The following is a 14,046-nucleotide window of genomic DNA, read 5'->3' on the forward strand; positions in this document are numbered from 1 at the left end:
CCCGTTCCCGCCCAGCTCGTACCCAGTTCCCCAGCACGCCCGCTGTCGCCTAGGTTGTGGACCAAGCCGCCTCCTGTCCTTGCGCCCGGCTGTTTCCGAGTCGGGTTTGCCTCTGGATCGCCACTGGAGGGGCACTGTGGCCTCCATTTTGGGGAGCCCCGGGTGTTCGACAGATACTTGTGCAATCCACCTCCCCTTGCCCGCCCTTCGCACGGAGCAGGGCCAGGCCTCCTGCTGCCAGGTCTGACCCTGTGCTCTTGCCTCAGATCCCACGGATGGAAGCCCCAAGCTAATAACAGGCCCCTCTGAATCTACCAACCTTTTCCGTGCACCTACTGTGTGCCAGGCCCCCAGGTCAGACACCGAGGACTTGGTTAGTTAGGCAGTGCCTCTCTCCCAAGGACATCCCAGCTCAGTGCATGACATGTGAGGTACCCGAAGGTAGAGCGTGGCGGAGATTGAGCTGAGTTCCAACCACAGACTGCCCACTCGCTGTCACAGTGGCCTTGGCAAGATGCTACCCTCGGACCTCAGTGTCTTCATCTATAAAATGGGTCACCTACCTCTCACGGGTGTTGAGAGGAATGGATGAGTCCCCGGCAGTAGTCTGCGCTCACTCCTTGCTGTTAATGGCCGTGGTGCTGCTAGTGATTCTAAGATGAGGAAACTGGGATCCAGAGAAAATTAGGGACTTGCCAGGAACCACACTGCAGCAACATCAACAAAACTGGGTGAGGAGGTGGGGAAGTGGGCAGGGCAGAGAGGACTAGAACAAGACAGGGACATTTCAACAGCCAGAGAAAGAGGAGGCAGCCCACAGCAGGAACACAAAACTCCCCCTGTAACTAGTTTCAGCTGAGAAAACCCAACCTTGAGGAAATAAAACTGTGAGCCTCTGGTTGGTCATAGTTTGGGTTTTACCAAAATATACATGTAACCAGTTTTAGTTTCACTTTCTTTCTTTTTCTTTTTTTTCTTTTTTTTAGTTTCACATTTCTTCGGGGTGAAACTGCAGTGGCTTCTAGAGCCATTCCCAGAGCACCTGGCGGCTGGGCCTGGGCTGAATGCTTTGGGGAGGGGTTACATCTGCCCACCAGGGCGCCAGCTGCATTCAGTAATTATGGCAGGTGCCAAGGCCAGCGAGGGGAGTGGGGATGAGAGGATCGTTCGTCCTGCTGGAAGTGGCACAGCTGGGAGAGGAGCTGTAAGAACCTGGCTCTTGAAGGATGAGTGGAGTCCTCTGGAGGGACTGTCCAGGCGGACCGCATAGCCTGTACAAAGGAAGAGAGGCGACGTGCCTGCTCAGGCTGAGCATGTGGCACTTGGGTATGGCTGTGTGGTCCTCAGGGCATGGCCCTTCATTGCTGAGTTACAGGCCGGACGGGGCCGACACGAAGTAGCCGTGCAGCAGTGTCCCTGGAGAGAAGGAGCCGAGGAGTCTGTTCTCGGGCAGCTTGTTGTTTGTGTCTGGACGGGACACCTGTAGGTTTCACAGTCCCAGGACCGTTTAAGATGAAGGTTTCGGCTTAGCTTGTTTGGAGGCCACAAGGCAGGGGCCATGCCCAGCCTCCTTCTGCTTCGTAATCCTCCCCTGAGACCTGCTCCTCTCCCTTCTTATCCAGTGGAGCTGGTGCCGCCTCCGCCAGGATCACAGTCCAGTGCTTAGGTTTTGCCTGTGCATGTACATGTGCACAGACACCCAAAGGCATAATTGAACGTTTGTGTGTATATTTATTTGTATGCATGCACATATGCACACATACATGTTTTAAAATTTTAATTTTTATGCACTAGCATCTGTTTATAGTGAGTGGTACTGTTTTTTCCAATTACAAAAGTCATATACAGTTAGTTTTTTAAAAAAGTTAATAGATGAAAAAGTGAGCAGCTTAAAGGCAGATTCTAAGTAAATAACGGAGCAGTGGAACACGGGTGGCTGAGCTCAGGAAGTGCCGCGCCGTCTCAGTCCAGGCCTGTCCCCGCAGGGAACACGCTGTGGTTGCGAGTGGAGGAGATCCCCGGGGAAAATCCTAGCGGGTCCTAGCCCTATGACTGGTGCTAGACATTTACCAAATTCCTGCTGTGTGCCAGGCCCCACCACCAGGCACTTCACAGCTGGCCTCGATGGCACAGATGTGTGCCCAGAAGGGAGGGAGCAGCTCAGACTGGGAAGAGAGGCTGTGCTGGGGCTGGGGTTTGAGAAAGGAGTGGGGATAGCAACAGTGCTAAGCACAGAGCACTTCCTGTGTGTCAGGCCCTGCTCCAATCACTTAGACACACTATGCTTTTTCCAGCACAGAGTCTTTTGCAAATGGGGAAATCGAGGCACAAAGACCGTAGGGAAATTGTTCAAGGTTTTACAGCTTCCAAGGGCAGAGCTGGGATTTGAACCCAGGCAGCCTGTCTCAGAGCCCCTGCCCGTTACCACAGGCTCTTACCTCTTCTAGGAAGGGCCTGTGGGACGTACTGCCCTGCCCTCCCAGGTCCCCTGAGCTGCTGAGGTGGACATAGGTCTCATCACACCTTTTGTAGGTGGTATGGCGAGTGCTCAGAATGAGGGGGTTCTGGTGTCATTGGAACCCCTAGGAGGCCCTGACCACACTTGGCTGGCCTGGGACAGCTCCGAGGAGTAGGTGACAATTTTCTGGACCAGGAAGGGGCAAGGGCCTGCAGACAGTGGGCTCTGGTGGAGCAACTGTGGCTTCTGTGAATGCAGGGGAGTGCGGGGCAGCTCTGACCTGTCGTTTCTCTCCCAGGTACAGCACGTGGGAGCCAGAGGAGCACATCCTGGACCCCCGCCTGGTCATGGCCTATGAGGAGAAGTAAGGGGCTCCGCCTGCACCGCCGGGCTGGTCCACAGGCCGCCCGGAGGTTTCCTAGGCAGCCTGCTCTGCCTTGGCTCTGAATAGGGCCCGGGCATGGGCGGGGGAGGGGTCCTGGCAGGGACACTCTGGTCGTGGCTGCAGCTGGGGGAGGGTGGTGGGCACCAGCTCCAGGGCACCGGGGGCCCTGGTTACTTTCCTGTTGCTGGGTGATGTTGGCCACTTCCCTCCCCTCCCCAGGCCTCGGTCTCTCTGCTGCCACGGGGCCACCCCAATAACTCCTGCTGCGGCTTCTCCATAAGGTAGGGGTTTCAGTCGCCGTGATGAATGTGAAATGTGTCCTAGTGATGCCCTATGTGTGAGGAGCAGCAATATCAGTAATGCCCAGGCAGCCCTGGGGGAGAGACCAGAGACACGCACCCTGGAGGTCCCTTAGCAAGAGAGGACCACCTGATGAAGCTCAGGGAAGGCCTGTGGGAGGGCTGGTTCTGGTCCTCCCCACTCTGCCCCCTCCTAACTGAGTGGCCCTGGGCAAAGCCACCAGGGTCTCCGTCTCCCACGTCTGCCAGCGCTCTGCTGAGATTCCAGGGTGGTTAGTGATTGGCAGCTCCTCCCATACCCATGAGGGCTGCTCTCAGCGGGGAGCCTTGGACAACATGTCCTCTCTGCTGGTGTGGGGCCCTGTGAGCAGAATCCAGCCATTCCCTCTGCTGTGAGGCCAGAGTTACTGAGCTCCTGCCAGCAGGCAGCCCGCGTCCTGCAGCTTCTCCCTCACACTGACCTGTCAGTGCGGACCATCTTCTGAAATAGTCCTCCCTCTGGTCTCCTGAGGCAGGGAGGAGGGTCGTCTGACAGATGGGGAAACTGAGGCCCTGAGGAGCTGTGGGACTTGTCTAGCAGCCTCCTCGCTGGGAAAGAGCCCGACCCAGGCTCCTGACTGTACGGGGAGGCCCTTCCTCTGCCCCTCGGGCCCCCTTCTCACCTCTCCCCCCAGGACGTCTCCTGCTGCCCATTCAAAGGACCAGTTCTCACTGCTCCTGCCTTTAAAGATGAGGGTGACCTGTCCCACAGCTTCTTTCTGGTTCCCCAGTGCTTGTGCAGCCTTGACCAAAGTGGTGTGGCCCTGGGAGAGAGTTGGGCAGCATCACAGGCCTGGGTTAGAGTCCTGGCAGCTGGCTCTGCCACCCACCAGCTGTGAGGTGTCAGGCAAGGCCTTTCCCTCTGAGCCTCGGCTTCCCCATCTGTGTGATGGGTATAAGGGGCCGACCTTTGGGGCTTGCTTGGGAGGCAAAGGTATGTGAACGCACTCTGCAGACCCGTGAGTGTGGGCACACACGTGTGAGTATCTCCTGGTGGTAATTAGGGGTCAGCTAGTCATTCTTTGGTTTATTCAGAAAGTCTTGATTGAGATCACAGGATGTGCCAGGCACTGTTCCAGTGCTGGGGTCCCAGCCAGGCACAGCAGCAACAAACGTCCCTGCCCCATGTGGCTCACATCCGTGTGGAGACACGCAATAAACAGTGCACTAACATACGTGTACCATATCAGAGGCTGACCCCTGCTGCAAAGATAGGGAGAGGGGTCCTGGTTTCCTGGGGAGTGAGCTGGGGGTGTCTGAGCAGAGACCTGAGTGAAGTGAGGGAGTGAGCCCGGTGGGTCTTTTAGAGAACACCCAGGTGAGGCACAGGGAGTGCAGAGGCCCTGGGATGGGGGCCTGTGTGTGAGGAGCAGCCTGGAGGACAGTGTGGCGACTGGAGTGGGTGAGCTGGAGGCTGTGGGGTGAGGAAGGGTGGGGACAGTGTGGGAGGCAGGGGCATCTGAAGGAGGGGGTGGCACAGCTCAGGGAGGGCGGCGTGAGTCCTGGTAGATGATTGGCGTGCTGTTTTGAGTCAGAAGTCAATAGTTAAGGACAGACTTCTGCAGACCCACTGTGTGACACTCTCACTGCTTCTCTCAGTCTTGGTGAAAAGGAAGTAAAAGGCAGTGAGGCCCATTAAACACATACTTTGCAGGGTTTTAATGAGAGGGTTTTAATGCAGGAGCCTGGGGAGGGGGTTTCACTGGGGGTCCCTGCACACCAGGGGGCACTGGCTTACTGGGCCCTGACTCCTTGGCGGTCTCAGCTCTTTAGCCCTGGACACAAATGGTCAGAGCGTCTGACAGATACCAGGCACTGAGTTGGTAAGGTTGGACAGAATGCAGGCCCCTGCCTCACCCTCTCACCTGCATCCCTGCAGTTTGCAGACAAGAAAGGGGTAGGGGCTGCATATTAGAAGGCAGAATCATATGGCCTGGGCTCCAGGCCTGTCCTGCTGATACTGCCTGGGACCCTAGGCCTGACCTCCCAAGTTTGGAACCTGAGCTTAGCATTTTCACCATTGGCGGGAGGTGTAACAATGTGCCAACGTGTGTTACTCAACCTCTCTGTGGCTCAGTTTCCCCAGCTATAAAGTGAGGGTAGTAATAGAACCTCCCTCGTAGGATGGTGTGAGGGTTAAAGCTTTAGAGCAGTGACTTGTCCAGTGTCCAGTACGTGATCATCATAATCAATAAGTCATGTAAATGTAATTAACATACTATTATTTTCCCCTGAAGCCCTTCTCTTTCCCCCTCTGCTTCCTCCCCCTCTTCCTCTCTCTTCTTTTTCTCCCCCCTCTCTTCTTCCTCTTTATTACTTTAGCCTCCTACTTTCCATTTTCATAAATACCAGGGACATCTTTCACTCCTCTCAAGAGCCTAGTGATGAGCTGAGAAGGGAGCCTCTCTCTCCAGACAAGGCCCCTGAGGCCAGAGAAGTGACCAGCACAGTCGCCTGTGGGTCGGTGCAGAGCTGGGCCTGGAGGGGGCGCCTGGCCCCCAGCACTGGGCTCTGAGAGAAGCTTGTCAGCGTGAAGGCCGGGAGCGTGTCACAGCGCCCTGTGCTGCTCCCAAAGGCTGCTTCTAGGTCCCCAGCGCCATGGGAGGGAGGGCTCCACCACACATGCAGGGTGTGCGTCTCTCTCTCTCTCTCTCTCTCTCTCTCTCTCTCTCTCTCGTCAGCTGGCCCCTGCTGTCACCAGGTCTCACTCTCTGGCCCACTGGAATTCATTTACAACATCTCAGAATGTTTCTCTTGTCAGGGCGAACTCCCGCCCTCACATTCCTGCTCCAACTACGTGGTCTCTTCGGCCCATTCACACTTTCTGAGTGTGAAGGAAGTGAAATGGGCAGAAGGAAATGACTGGGTTTTCCCACCACTCAGGCCCTGTTGGCAGCTCTGTGGTGACTCTGGTGTGTGTTGTACGTGGCTTTGTTTGCAGCCTCAGGTGTGCCTGTGTTTTGCACTTGGGATTTGGAAAGGCCCCCAGCCATCGGTCATCTCCTAGGGACTCAGCACAGCTAGTTTCTCTCCCTTCTCGGACAGTAAGAGAGGTGGGCGCTGTTCTCCCCACCAGTCACGCAGATCCCAGACGGGGCGCAAAGGTGGGAGGGATCCTTCCCATTCTCGTCAGTGCCCAGGGGCATTCAGGCAGACTTGATCGACAGGTTCTGCACCACTCTCCAGAGTGGAAACTGGAACTGTACTCTTTGGGGGGAGGTTGCTCCCGGTAGCATGGGGAGCAGAGCTCTGGCGTGACCTGGGCCCAGTCAAGTGCCACACGCTTTTGGAGATGCCACCTGAGTCCCACCTTGGCCGGTGGGATCCGTGGCTGTGCTGTTGCCTTCGGCAGCTGGGAAGACCGAGGCTTCGGGAGTTAAATATGTGGCCCATTGTCATGGCCTAAAGAGAGCAACAGGGAGGAGGCCCTGTCCTGGCACTGGGGGGTGGTCTGTGAAGGATGCCCCTCCCCCGTAGACTGCGGAGGGCAGGGTGGAGGACCCCTGCTTTCCCTTAAATGTCACCAGTGTTTTCTTTTCTTCCTCCATCTGCTCTGCACCCCAGGGAGGAGAGAGACCGAGCGTCGGGGTATAGGAAGAGAGGTCCGAAACCCAAGCGGCTTCTGCTGCAGGTAACCGGCCAGCGTTGGTGCCCACCCACCGGTCCCCATGCTCCCCCGCCATTGCCCAGCTAGTTGAGCTGAACCACTCCCCCTCCTCAGCCCGCCCAGGGTGCTGTGGGCGGGAGGCACTTGGGGGGTAAGGCCCCATGGGAGTAGTTGGGGAAAGTCGGAATGTGGGGCTGGTGCTAGTGGGAAGATGCTGGTGGGCAGGAGAGTGGATGTATGGCTCATGGGCTCCTAGAATTTTAGAAGCTTAGAACTTTGTAAGCGAGCCTTTTTGATATTCAGAATCCCTAAAACACAAAATTGTAATATTTGAGGTCCTTAGAGACAAAACTTGAGAACTGAGGAAGCATGAGAGCCTGGAATTCTAGAATTCCAGCAAAGGCGCCTCGGCATCCTGGACCCACCGTCGTGGAAAGTCCTAGAAAGGTGTCACCCTTTCCGGTTCCCTGCCACAGGTGCCCAGGTCTTGGGGGCACTATGCTGACCTCACTGCTTTGCACTGAAAGGAAGGTGGAGTCTGAGTAACGCAGTTTTGTGATTTGAGGCCATCACGTTAGGGGATGGCTTCTCTGAGCCCGAGTCTTCTCCTGTAGAAGCGGAATGGCGGGACCCCGCTCTCCTTCACTTACAGCCCATCCAGGGACTGGGGACCAAAAGTAAGTCTTCTTGGTCCACGTGCAGGTGCGTCAGGTCCAGCCGCCTGTCCGCTCTTGATTGTAGATCGCCCGAGGCTTTTGCGGACAGATGGCCTCCCTCACGCAGTGGGCGTGTTCCCTGGGCTCCGTGTAAACTGTGTCCCAGGAAGGAAAGTGACGTCTGTCAGACATCTCCATGCTCAGCTCTGTGCTCAGTGCCCTTCACAGTGGACATAAACCTCCAGGGAAGGTGTATTATCATCTGTTTCTGTGTAATGATCCCCCCTAACTAAGCAGCTTGAAGCAACAAACACTGTGATTCCCATAGTCGCCGTGGTCAGGAGTCCAGGAGTGCATTTGCTAGTTCTTCAGTGATTCTAGTTGGGTTGCAGTCATGATGTCGGCCAGGGAGCTGCTTCCAAAGTGCTCCTCACAGCACCGCTCACGGGCGTGTCAGATGTTGCAGGGCCTGTTCTTACCCTGTGGACCTCCCAGAGGGCTGCTGAGGGGCCTCACAGTGGGCCACTGGCTTCCCCCAGAGTGGGCGATCCAAGCAAGAGGGAGGAAGGAGCACAGTGTCTTTAACGACCTCGCCTTGGCAGTCCCACCGCAGTGTTCAGTCCCAGGGGCGGGTATGTTGGAGCCATCTTGGAGGCTGGCTACTACAGCTGAAGCTCTGGGAGGCCGGTAGTTTACCCAGGGTCAGAGCTGTAAAGCCCAGATCTGACTCTGCTGCTCCTGGGTCCCTGATAGCAGTGCTCTCCTGGTGAGGCGGAGAAGGACAAAGATGAGTCCACCTTGCAGAATTGGGAGGGTTTACTGGGCTTGTGATGGCCTGCAAGCCAGGGTGAAGGGTTTTGATAAAGCTACATATAGGATAAGCCCTCCTTGCATGGCAGTATTTTCCCAATGCCCTCCCAGTTCCGCCCTCCTCCCATCACCAAGACAACCTGCACCCCACGCCCCCCGATGGGCATTAGCAGGTGGGACTAGAACGGAGCCTGCACATGTGATCTTTGCTCCCCCCTGGAGGTGTCTGGCCATGGGTCCCCTCTGATGGCCTCGCTCTCTTCCGGGAGCTCTTGCCTCTGGTGAAAGGTGGCTGTAGAAGGTACTATCCTGGGGTGATCTAGGCCCTCCCAACATTTTAGCACAAGGATCTTTCCTGGACTTGTATAAGTTACCCCAAAGCAATAAGATAAGTCCCCAAATGGCAAAACACCAGCCGTGAGAAGTGGAGGAACCTTTCTTTCAGCCCATTTTAACAAGAATGAGGCAGGGCGTCAACAGAGGCATAGGCCTGCATACTCACTCTGCTTCCTGAACCCAGATGGGTTTCTCGTACCTCCTGTACGTTCCTCCGCTGTGTACCCCAGACCTGTGCCTGTGGCCTCCGTCCCTGAGCCCCTCTCAGCCCCTGGGGAGATGAGGCTGCCCTGTGGGGCTATAGGGCTGGGACTGGCTAAGGACGGCTCTCTAGGCTGGGCTGGGGGTGGGGTGATGGCTGCCTCTGGGCCATGAAACATGGGGAAGGGCACTCCGGCGGGAGGAACAGCATGAGCAAAGGCGCGGCAGTGGGTGGGAGGGCTGGGCTGACCCGCCGTGCCCTGGCTTGCCCCCGCAGCGGCTGTACAGCATGGACCTGCGGAGCTCCCACAAGGCCCAGGGCAAGGAGAAGCTCTGCTTCTCCCTGACGTGCCCACTCGGCAGCGGGAGCCCCGAGGGGGTGGTCAAGGCGGGGGCGCCTGAGCTGGTGGACAAGGGCCCCTTGGTGCCCACCCTGCCCTTCCCGCTCCGCAAGCCCCGAAAGGCCCACAAGTACCTGCGGCTCTCACGCAAGAAGTTCCCGCCCCGCGGGCCCAACCTGGAGAGTCACAGCCATCCACGGGAGCTCTTCCTGCAGGAGGCACCGGCACCGGACGTCCTGCAGGCAGCCAGCGAGTGGGAGCCTGCTGAGCAGCCCCCCGAAGAGGAGGGTAAGGTGCCCAGGCCCAGAGACCCTCGGGGCTGGAACCATCCCTTGAGTCATCAGGTCCAGTTGGCCTAATGCCCGGAGCGGGCATGGGGTGCTCTGGAGGCCACACAGCCTGCAAGGACCCGGGCACCCAGCCCAGGGCTTCCTGTGGTCCTGCCCAGGATGAGTTCTGGTCCTGCCGGGAAAGAAATGTCATGACCTCCTCCCATGTGTCCAGTCGTGCGCTGGCCAGGCCTGGCTGGAGGCTCAGAGGACAGCCTGGTGCGGGGGTGGGGAGTAGTCCGCATGCTGCCACCCGTTCCCACCTTCCCCGCCCTGTTGTCAGCGCTGTCCTCCATCTGTCCGTCTGTCTTTCTCCTATGGCAGTAGCAGATGCAGACCTGGCCGAGGGACCGCCTCCCTGGACACCTGCGCTCCCCACAAGTGAAGTGACAGTGACAGATATCACCGCCAACTCCATCACCGTCACCTTCCGCGAGGCCCAGGCCGCTGAGGGCTTCTTCCGAGACCGAGACCGAGACCGAGACATAGGCCACAGCGGGAAGTTCTGAGTCCCCGTTTTTACTTCTCTTAGACTGTTTTCTTTTGGGCTTGGGGTGGGGACTTCCAGAGGGGAGGAGGGGTCTAGGGAGGGTAATTATTTTATTTAAAAATACGAAACGGGAGGAGGAGGAAGATCCCAACACTCTCCCACCATCCTCCCCTTGCTCTGTGGGGGATGTTTACAGAGAGGCCTCCGGGTCTGTTTCTGGCAGGGGGTGGGTACCCGGCACTGCTCTGTCAGTTTGGGTACCATCTCCAGAGCAGAATGGGGACAGGGCCACCCCCTGCACACCTCCATCACCCTTCTCCCCAGACACAGAGCTGGCCCTGGGGACTAAGCGCAGGAGTCCAGCCTCCCCCTCACGGCGCCCAGCCCTGGGGCTGATTCTGCCTTTGCCTCTCTGGCAGGAAGGGGACTGTGTTTTTATCTTTGCACTCCAGCTTGCGGTGGGATGGCGGCTCCTTTGCTCAGAGGGAGGGTCAGAGAGAAGGGCCAAAGGAAGGGGTAGAGATGGCTGCAGTGTCCTGAGTCCATACCCTTCAGAGAGCCTCTACTTTCCCTGGGGCAGCTGCCAGCCGAGGCCTCCTGCTGAGAGCTTCCCCAGTCCCACCCTCCCCAGCTGCACCCGTGTGCGCGCACCCTGCCCTCCTGCCCCGTGAGTGTTTGCATGTAACTGCAGACATGTGCGATGGGTCCTACAAATCTCCTGTTTAGAAACCTGATAGATGAATGTGAGGTGATCACAGCACAAAAGAACTTGCTACGGGCACCACACACTCACCCCACCTGGCATAGCCCATCACGTGACCGGATCCGGGCCTACTGGAAGCTGTCAGCAGGGTCTGGCATGGCAGATGTCCTCTGCTGCTCTGGGCACGCAGGTGTGTGGCTTCGCCCGGCGTCTGCAGGTGGGCCTGTGCTTCCTCCTGGGGGGCTCTGTTCTCTCTGACTCAGGTGACCTTTCAGCCCTTCCCACTCCCCTCTTCTGCCCTCTCCTCAGCTCAGCCAATGGTGGGTGTGGGTGGTCAGGGAGGGAGGGAGTCCCACCACCTTCTCAGGGCAGCCTCAACTCCCTCCATCCCTCCTCCTTGCATCCTGTGCCCCCTTTGCACCCCGACATGCCGACATGCCGAAGCCAGGCTGGCCTGTGTTCTGTGGTGGGGCCTCTGCCATGTCTTCCTGCAGTCAGGCTGCGGGGCTGGCGGTGGGAGGGGCAGGCTGTGCACAAGCCCCAGGCCGCCCTCCAGCACAGGCTGTGTCTGCCAGCCGGAGGGCACTCACTTTCTAGTTTGCACCAATGTGCCCTGTGGACTGGTAACTCCCCTGGCAGTGAGGAGTGGCTTCTGCCCCATCCCAGCCCTGTGGGCAGAAAAGGCCACAAGGCGGGGTGGGAGCGGGTGGGGGGGCGGGAAGTGCCAGAGGGCAAGTACAAGCCTGGCCCTCCACCCTCCGCCATTCTGCCTGCCCTCCAGGGCCGCCCTCCCCGCTGTGTCCTGAGGCAGGATAGGGCTATTCCTTCCCCAAGCCCCCTCCCCAGTTCCCAAACCAAAGACACCGCACCCCATTTCTGCGTTGGGTGCCCTGCTGGCAAGATTCTCAAATCCCTGGTCTCTCTCCCCTTCTTCCTATTTCTTCACTGTCCAGGGTCAATTCAGTGCTTCCATTGGGGACAGTCCCCTCGGGGTGACTTGATTCACCCCGGCCTGGGGAGTTGGATCTAGAGGCTTAAGTGGGGGTGGGTCAGGGGAAGGAGGGGCAGCTGTGCCCCTGGGAGGGAAAGGCAGCTGGAGTTGGGACCTTCCCAGGACTGGGGCTCCCAGCCGAGGCGAGGTGTGGAGGGGGGTGGGCTGGGAGGTCTCTAGTGGAATGCTGTTTGCTCATGGCTTTGGGACAGGCTGGCAGCTTCTAGTATAAGTCATACTCATTCCCCAGGGGACACAGGACCTCGTCCTGGCTCATGGGCCCTCCCAGACAGTGTGTTAGGTCCGCACCACCAGGAGCCAGGCCAAGAGACAGAGTTTAAGAAAGTTTATGTTCTCGCCGCGGGCTGAGCCCCGTGTGCCCGCGTCAGCGAGGGAGTGTTTGTGTTCCCTTATACAGGCCGGGGTCAGGGCTGCTGCCTGAGCAGGACGTCCTTGGAAGACAGCAGTGTGTCTGGGGAGGGGGCACGTGTCCACCAGACAGAGGGAGCGCCCGAGTCGGCGGGGAGTGGATCTTATTTTGCTTCTGCAGGTGCAGGCTGCTTGCTTCAAGCTATGGGAAACAATATCTCAGAAAACATGGCCAAGGAGGGGCTGGGCAGTGCATCCCGATAAGCTGTGTGTGTAGAACTTGCAGAATCGGGGCGTGGGGGCCTGTTGTGGAATGAGGCAGCAGCAACCAAACCCTTCTTGCCTTTGACTTAGCCCTTTCCGGCCCACGGGCGTCCTGTGTCTCAGAGAGGGCTGACCCTGCAGAGCCTGCTCCCTGGGGGAAGGGCTCTGTCTGGCCTGTTAGGACCCCGCCTCCAGCACATAGACCTCAATGAGGGGTTGGGTGTGGCCTCCTCCCAGCCCTGAGTGTCCCCGCCTCCCACCTCGCCTCGCTTCCACACTGAAGGCCAGTACTCCAGGGAGTGGATGCTTCGAAAGATTGGACCTCCTGCCTCCCTTGGCCCACCCCCACCCATTTGAATGTAGTTGGTACTTCCTCCCCCCCCCTCCCACTCCCTCCCCCGCTGTGGGATCGGACAGGAGATTGTCCTCCACCCCTGGCAAGGCCACTCCTCATGCAGCAGCCGAGCCCATGATCATCACCCCATCGAGCCCGTTGCCAACGCCCCCCTCCTCCCCTGCTGGGGAAGGCGCTATGCTTCCGCGTAGCTTCGCTTTAGAAGTGGCCAGCCTGGCCTCCAGGTCTCAGCACAAGAACGCTTCCTTTGCACAGAATGAGCAGTGAGCTTTGCTCAGACGAAATGAATGTATTGGGAGGGGCTGGCACGAACCGTCCCCAGCACCTGCCTCTTGTGAGTGGGTGGGTGCTGGGGGAGCCGGAGTGGATGCAGAGCTCGGGTTTATTTTTGTACTGATATTGGTAACAGACTGTATAGCATCTATTTATTTAGATGATTTACCTGGTAAATGAGGCAAAAACTATTAAAAACACATTAAAGATGATTTTTAAAAAGGTGATTGGGCATTAGCTTCCTCCTTTGATGGTGTCACAGCTATGCCGGGGAGAGAGCTCCGCCCTCAGGGCTCAGCCTGGGGTTTAGGTCGCGGGTCTGCCAGGGGCTGAGCAGGAGCGTGGACAGGTCAGTTTTCTGTGGCTTCAGATGCAGAGTGAAGAGGAGGACGGTAATGGGTGGGAGTGGTTGGGAACTGGAAACAAGTGCAGATGGGTGCGTGCCCACCTCTGTGGTCAGGGTTCAAAGGAGAGGGGTGGGCGAGGTGGCTTTGCCAAGGGTGTGCTTCTGTTGCCTCTTAGTTCGTGGCAGGTGGGGGTGCAGCAGCTGGCCTTGCTGGCAGCTCCTAGGTAACTCCCTGTAGAGAGTGGGGACTGAGCGTGCCTTGGCCTTAGCTTTGAGCATTGGCCCTAGTTTTGGATCCTCAAGAAAAGTCCTGTGGGCACCCTGGTACAAAAGCCCACCCTGCCCCTCAGGCATGTTTCCTGGGCACAGCCTTGTGCGCGGGCACGACTGCATGGTTAGGGTGGCCGCTGGCCGGAGGCAGTCCTCTCGTCCTTGGCTCTTGTCTCCTTGTAGGAGGAATTTGAACAGGAGACAACACACAGCAGCCACAGCAGGAAAGGAATGCACTCAGACACAGTCTTAGCGGCAACGCAGCCAATGTAGGTGCCCTGCTGAGGCGGGGATTTGGGGGACTTACACCCCCAGGCTGGAGTGTCCCTCAGCAAGTCTCCCCTCCCTCATTTCTCAAAAACATATACGTCTCCAAGCGATAGGCTCCTTCGCCCGGTGAGATGCACTCCTCTCCTCGCATACAGGTCTGTCGCCTTCATCCTCTCATTTTGTTTTATTTATTTATTTAAAAAAAATCTTTATTCAGATTATTACATTGGTTCCTCTTTTTTCCCCCCATAACT

The 14,046-nt window shown here is 57.8% G+C and overlaps 1 protein-coding gene across 1 annotated transcript in view; it reads left to right on the forward strand.

Moving 5' to 3' along the window:
- Positions 1-13,133, forward strand: part of CBX7 (chromobox homolog 7) — a 16,710-nt gene extending 3,577 nt beyond the window's left edge. Inside the window, exons 2-5 of the mRNA XM_005878700.2 lie at positions 2,757-2,822; positions 6,746-6,812; positions 9,069-9,420; positions 9,789-13,133. Of these exons, the coding sequence (XP_005878762.1) occupies positions 2,757-2,822; positions 6,746-6,812; positions 9,069-9,420; positions 9,789-9,970 (667 nt within the window). The 3' untranslated portion in view covers positions 9,971-13,133. The remainder of the gene's footprint in view (positions 1-2,756; positions 2,823-6,745; positions 6,813-9,068; positions 9,421-9,788) is intronic.
- The last annotated feature ends 913 nt before the right edge of the window (positions 13,134-14,046 follow it).

Source organism: Myotis brandtii, unplaced genomic scaffold (assembly GCF_000412655.1).
Source record: "Myotis brandtii unplaced genomic scaffold, ASM41265v1 scaffold572, whole genome shotgun sequence".
Taxonomy (NCBI): domain Eukaryota; kingdom Metazoa; phylum Chordata; class Mammalia; order Chiroptera; family Vespertilionidae; genus Myotis; species Myotis brandtii.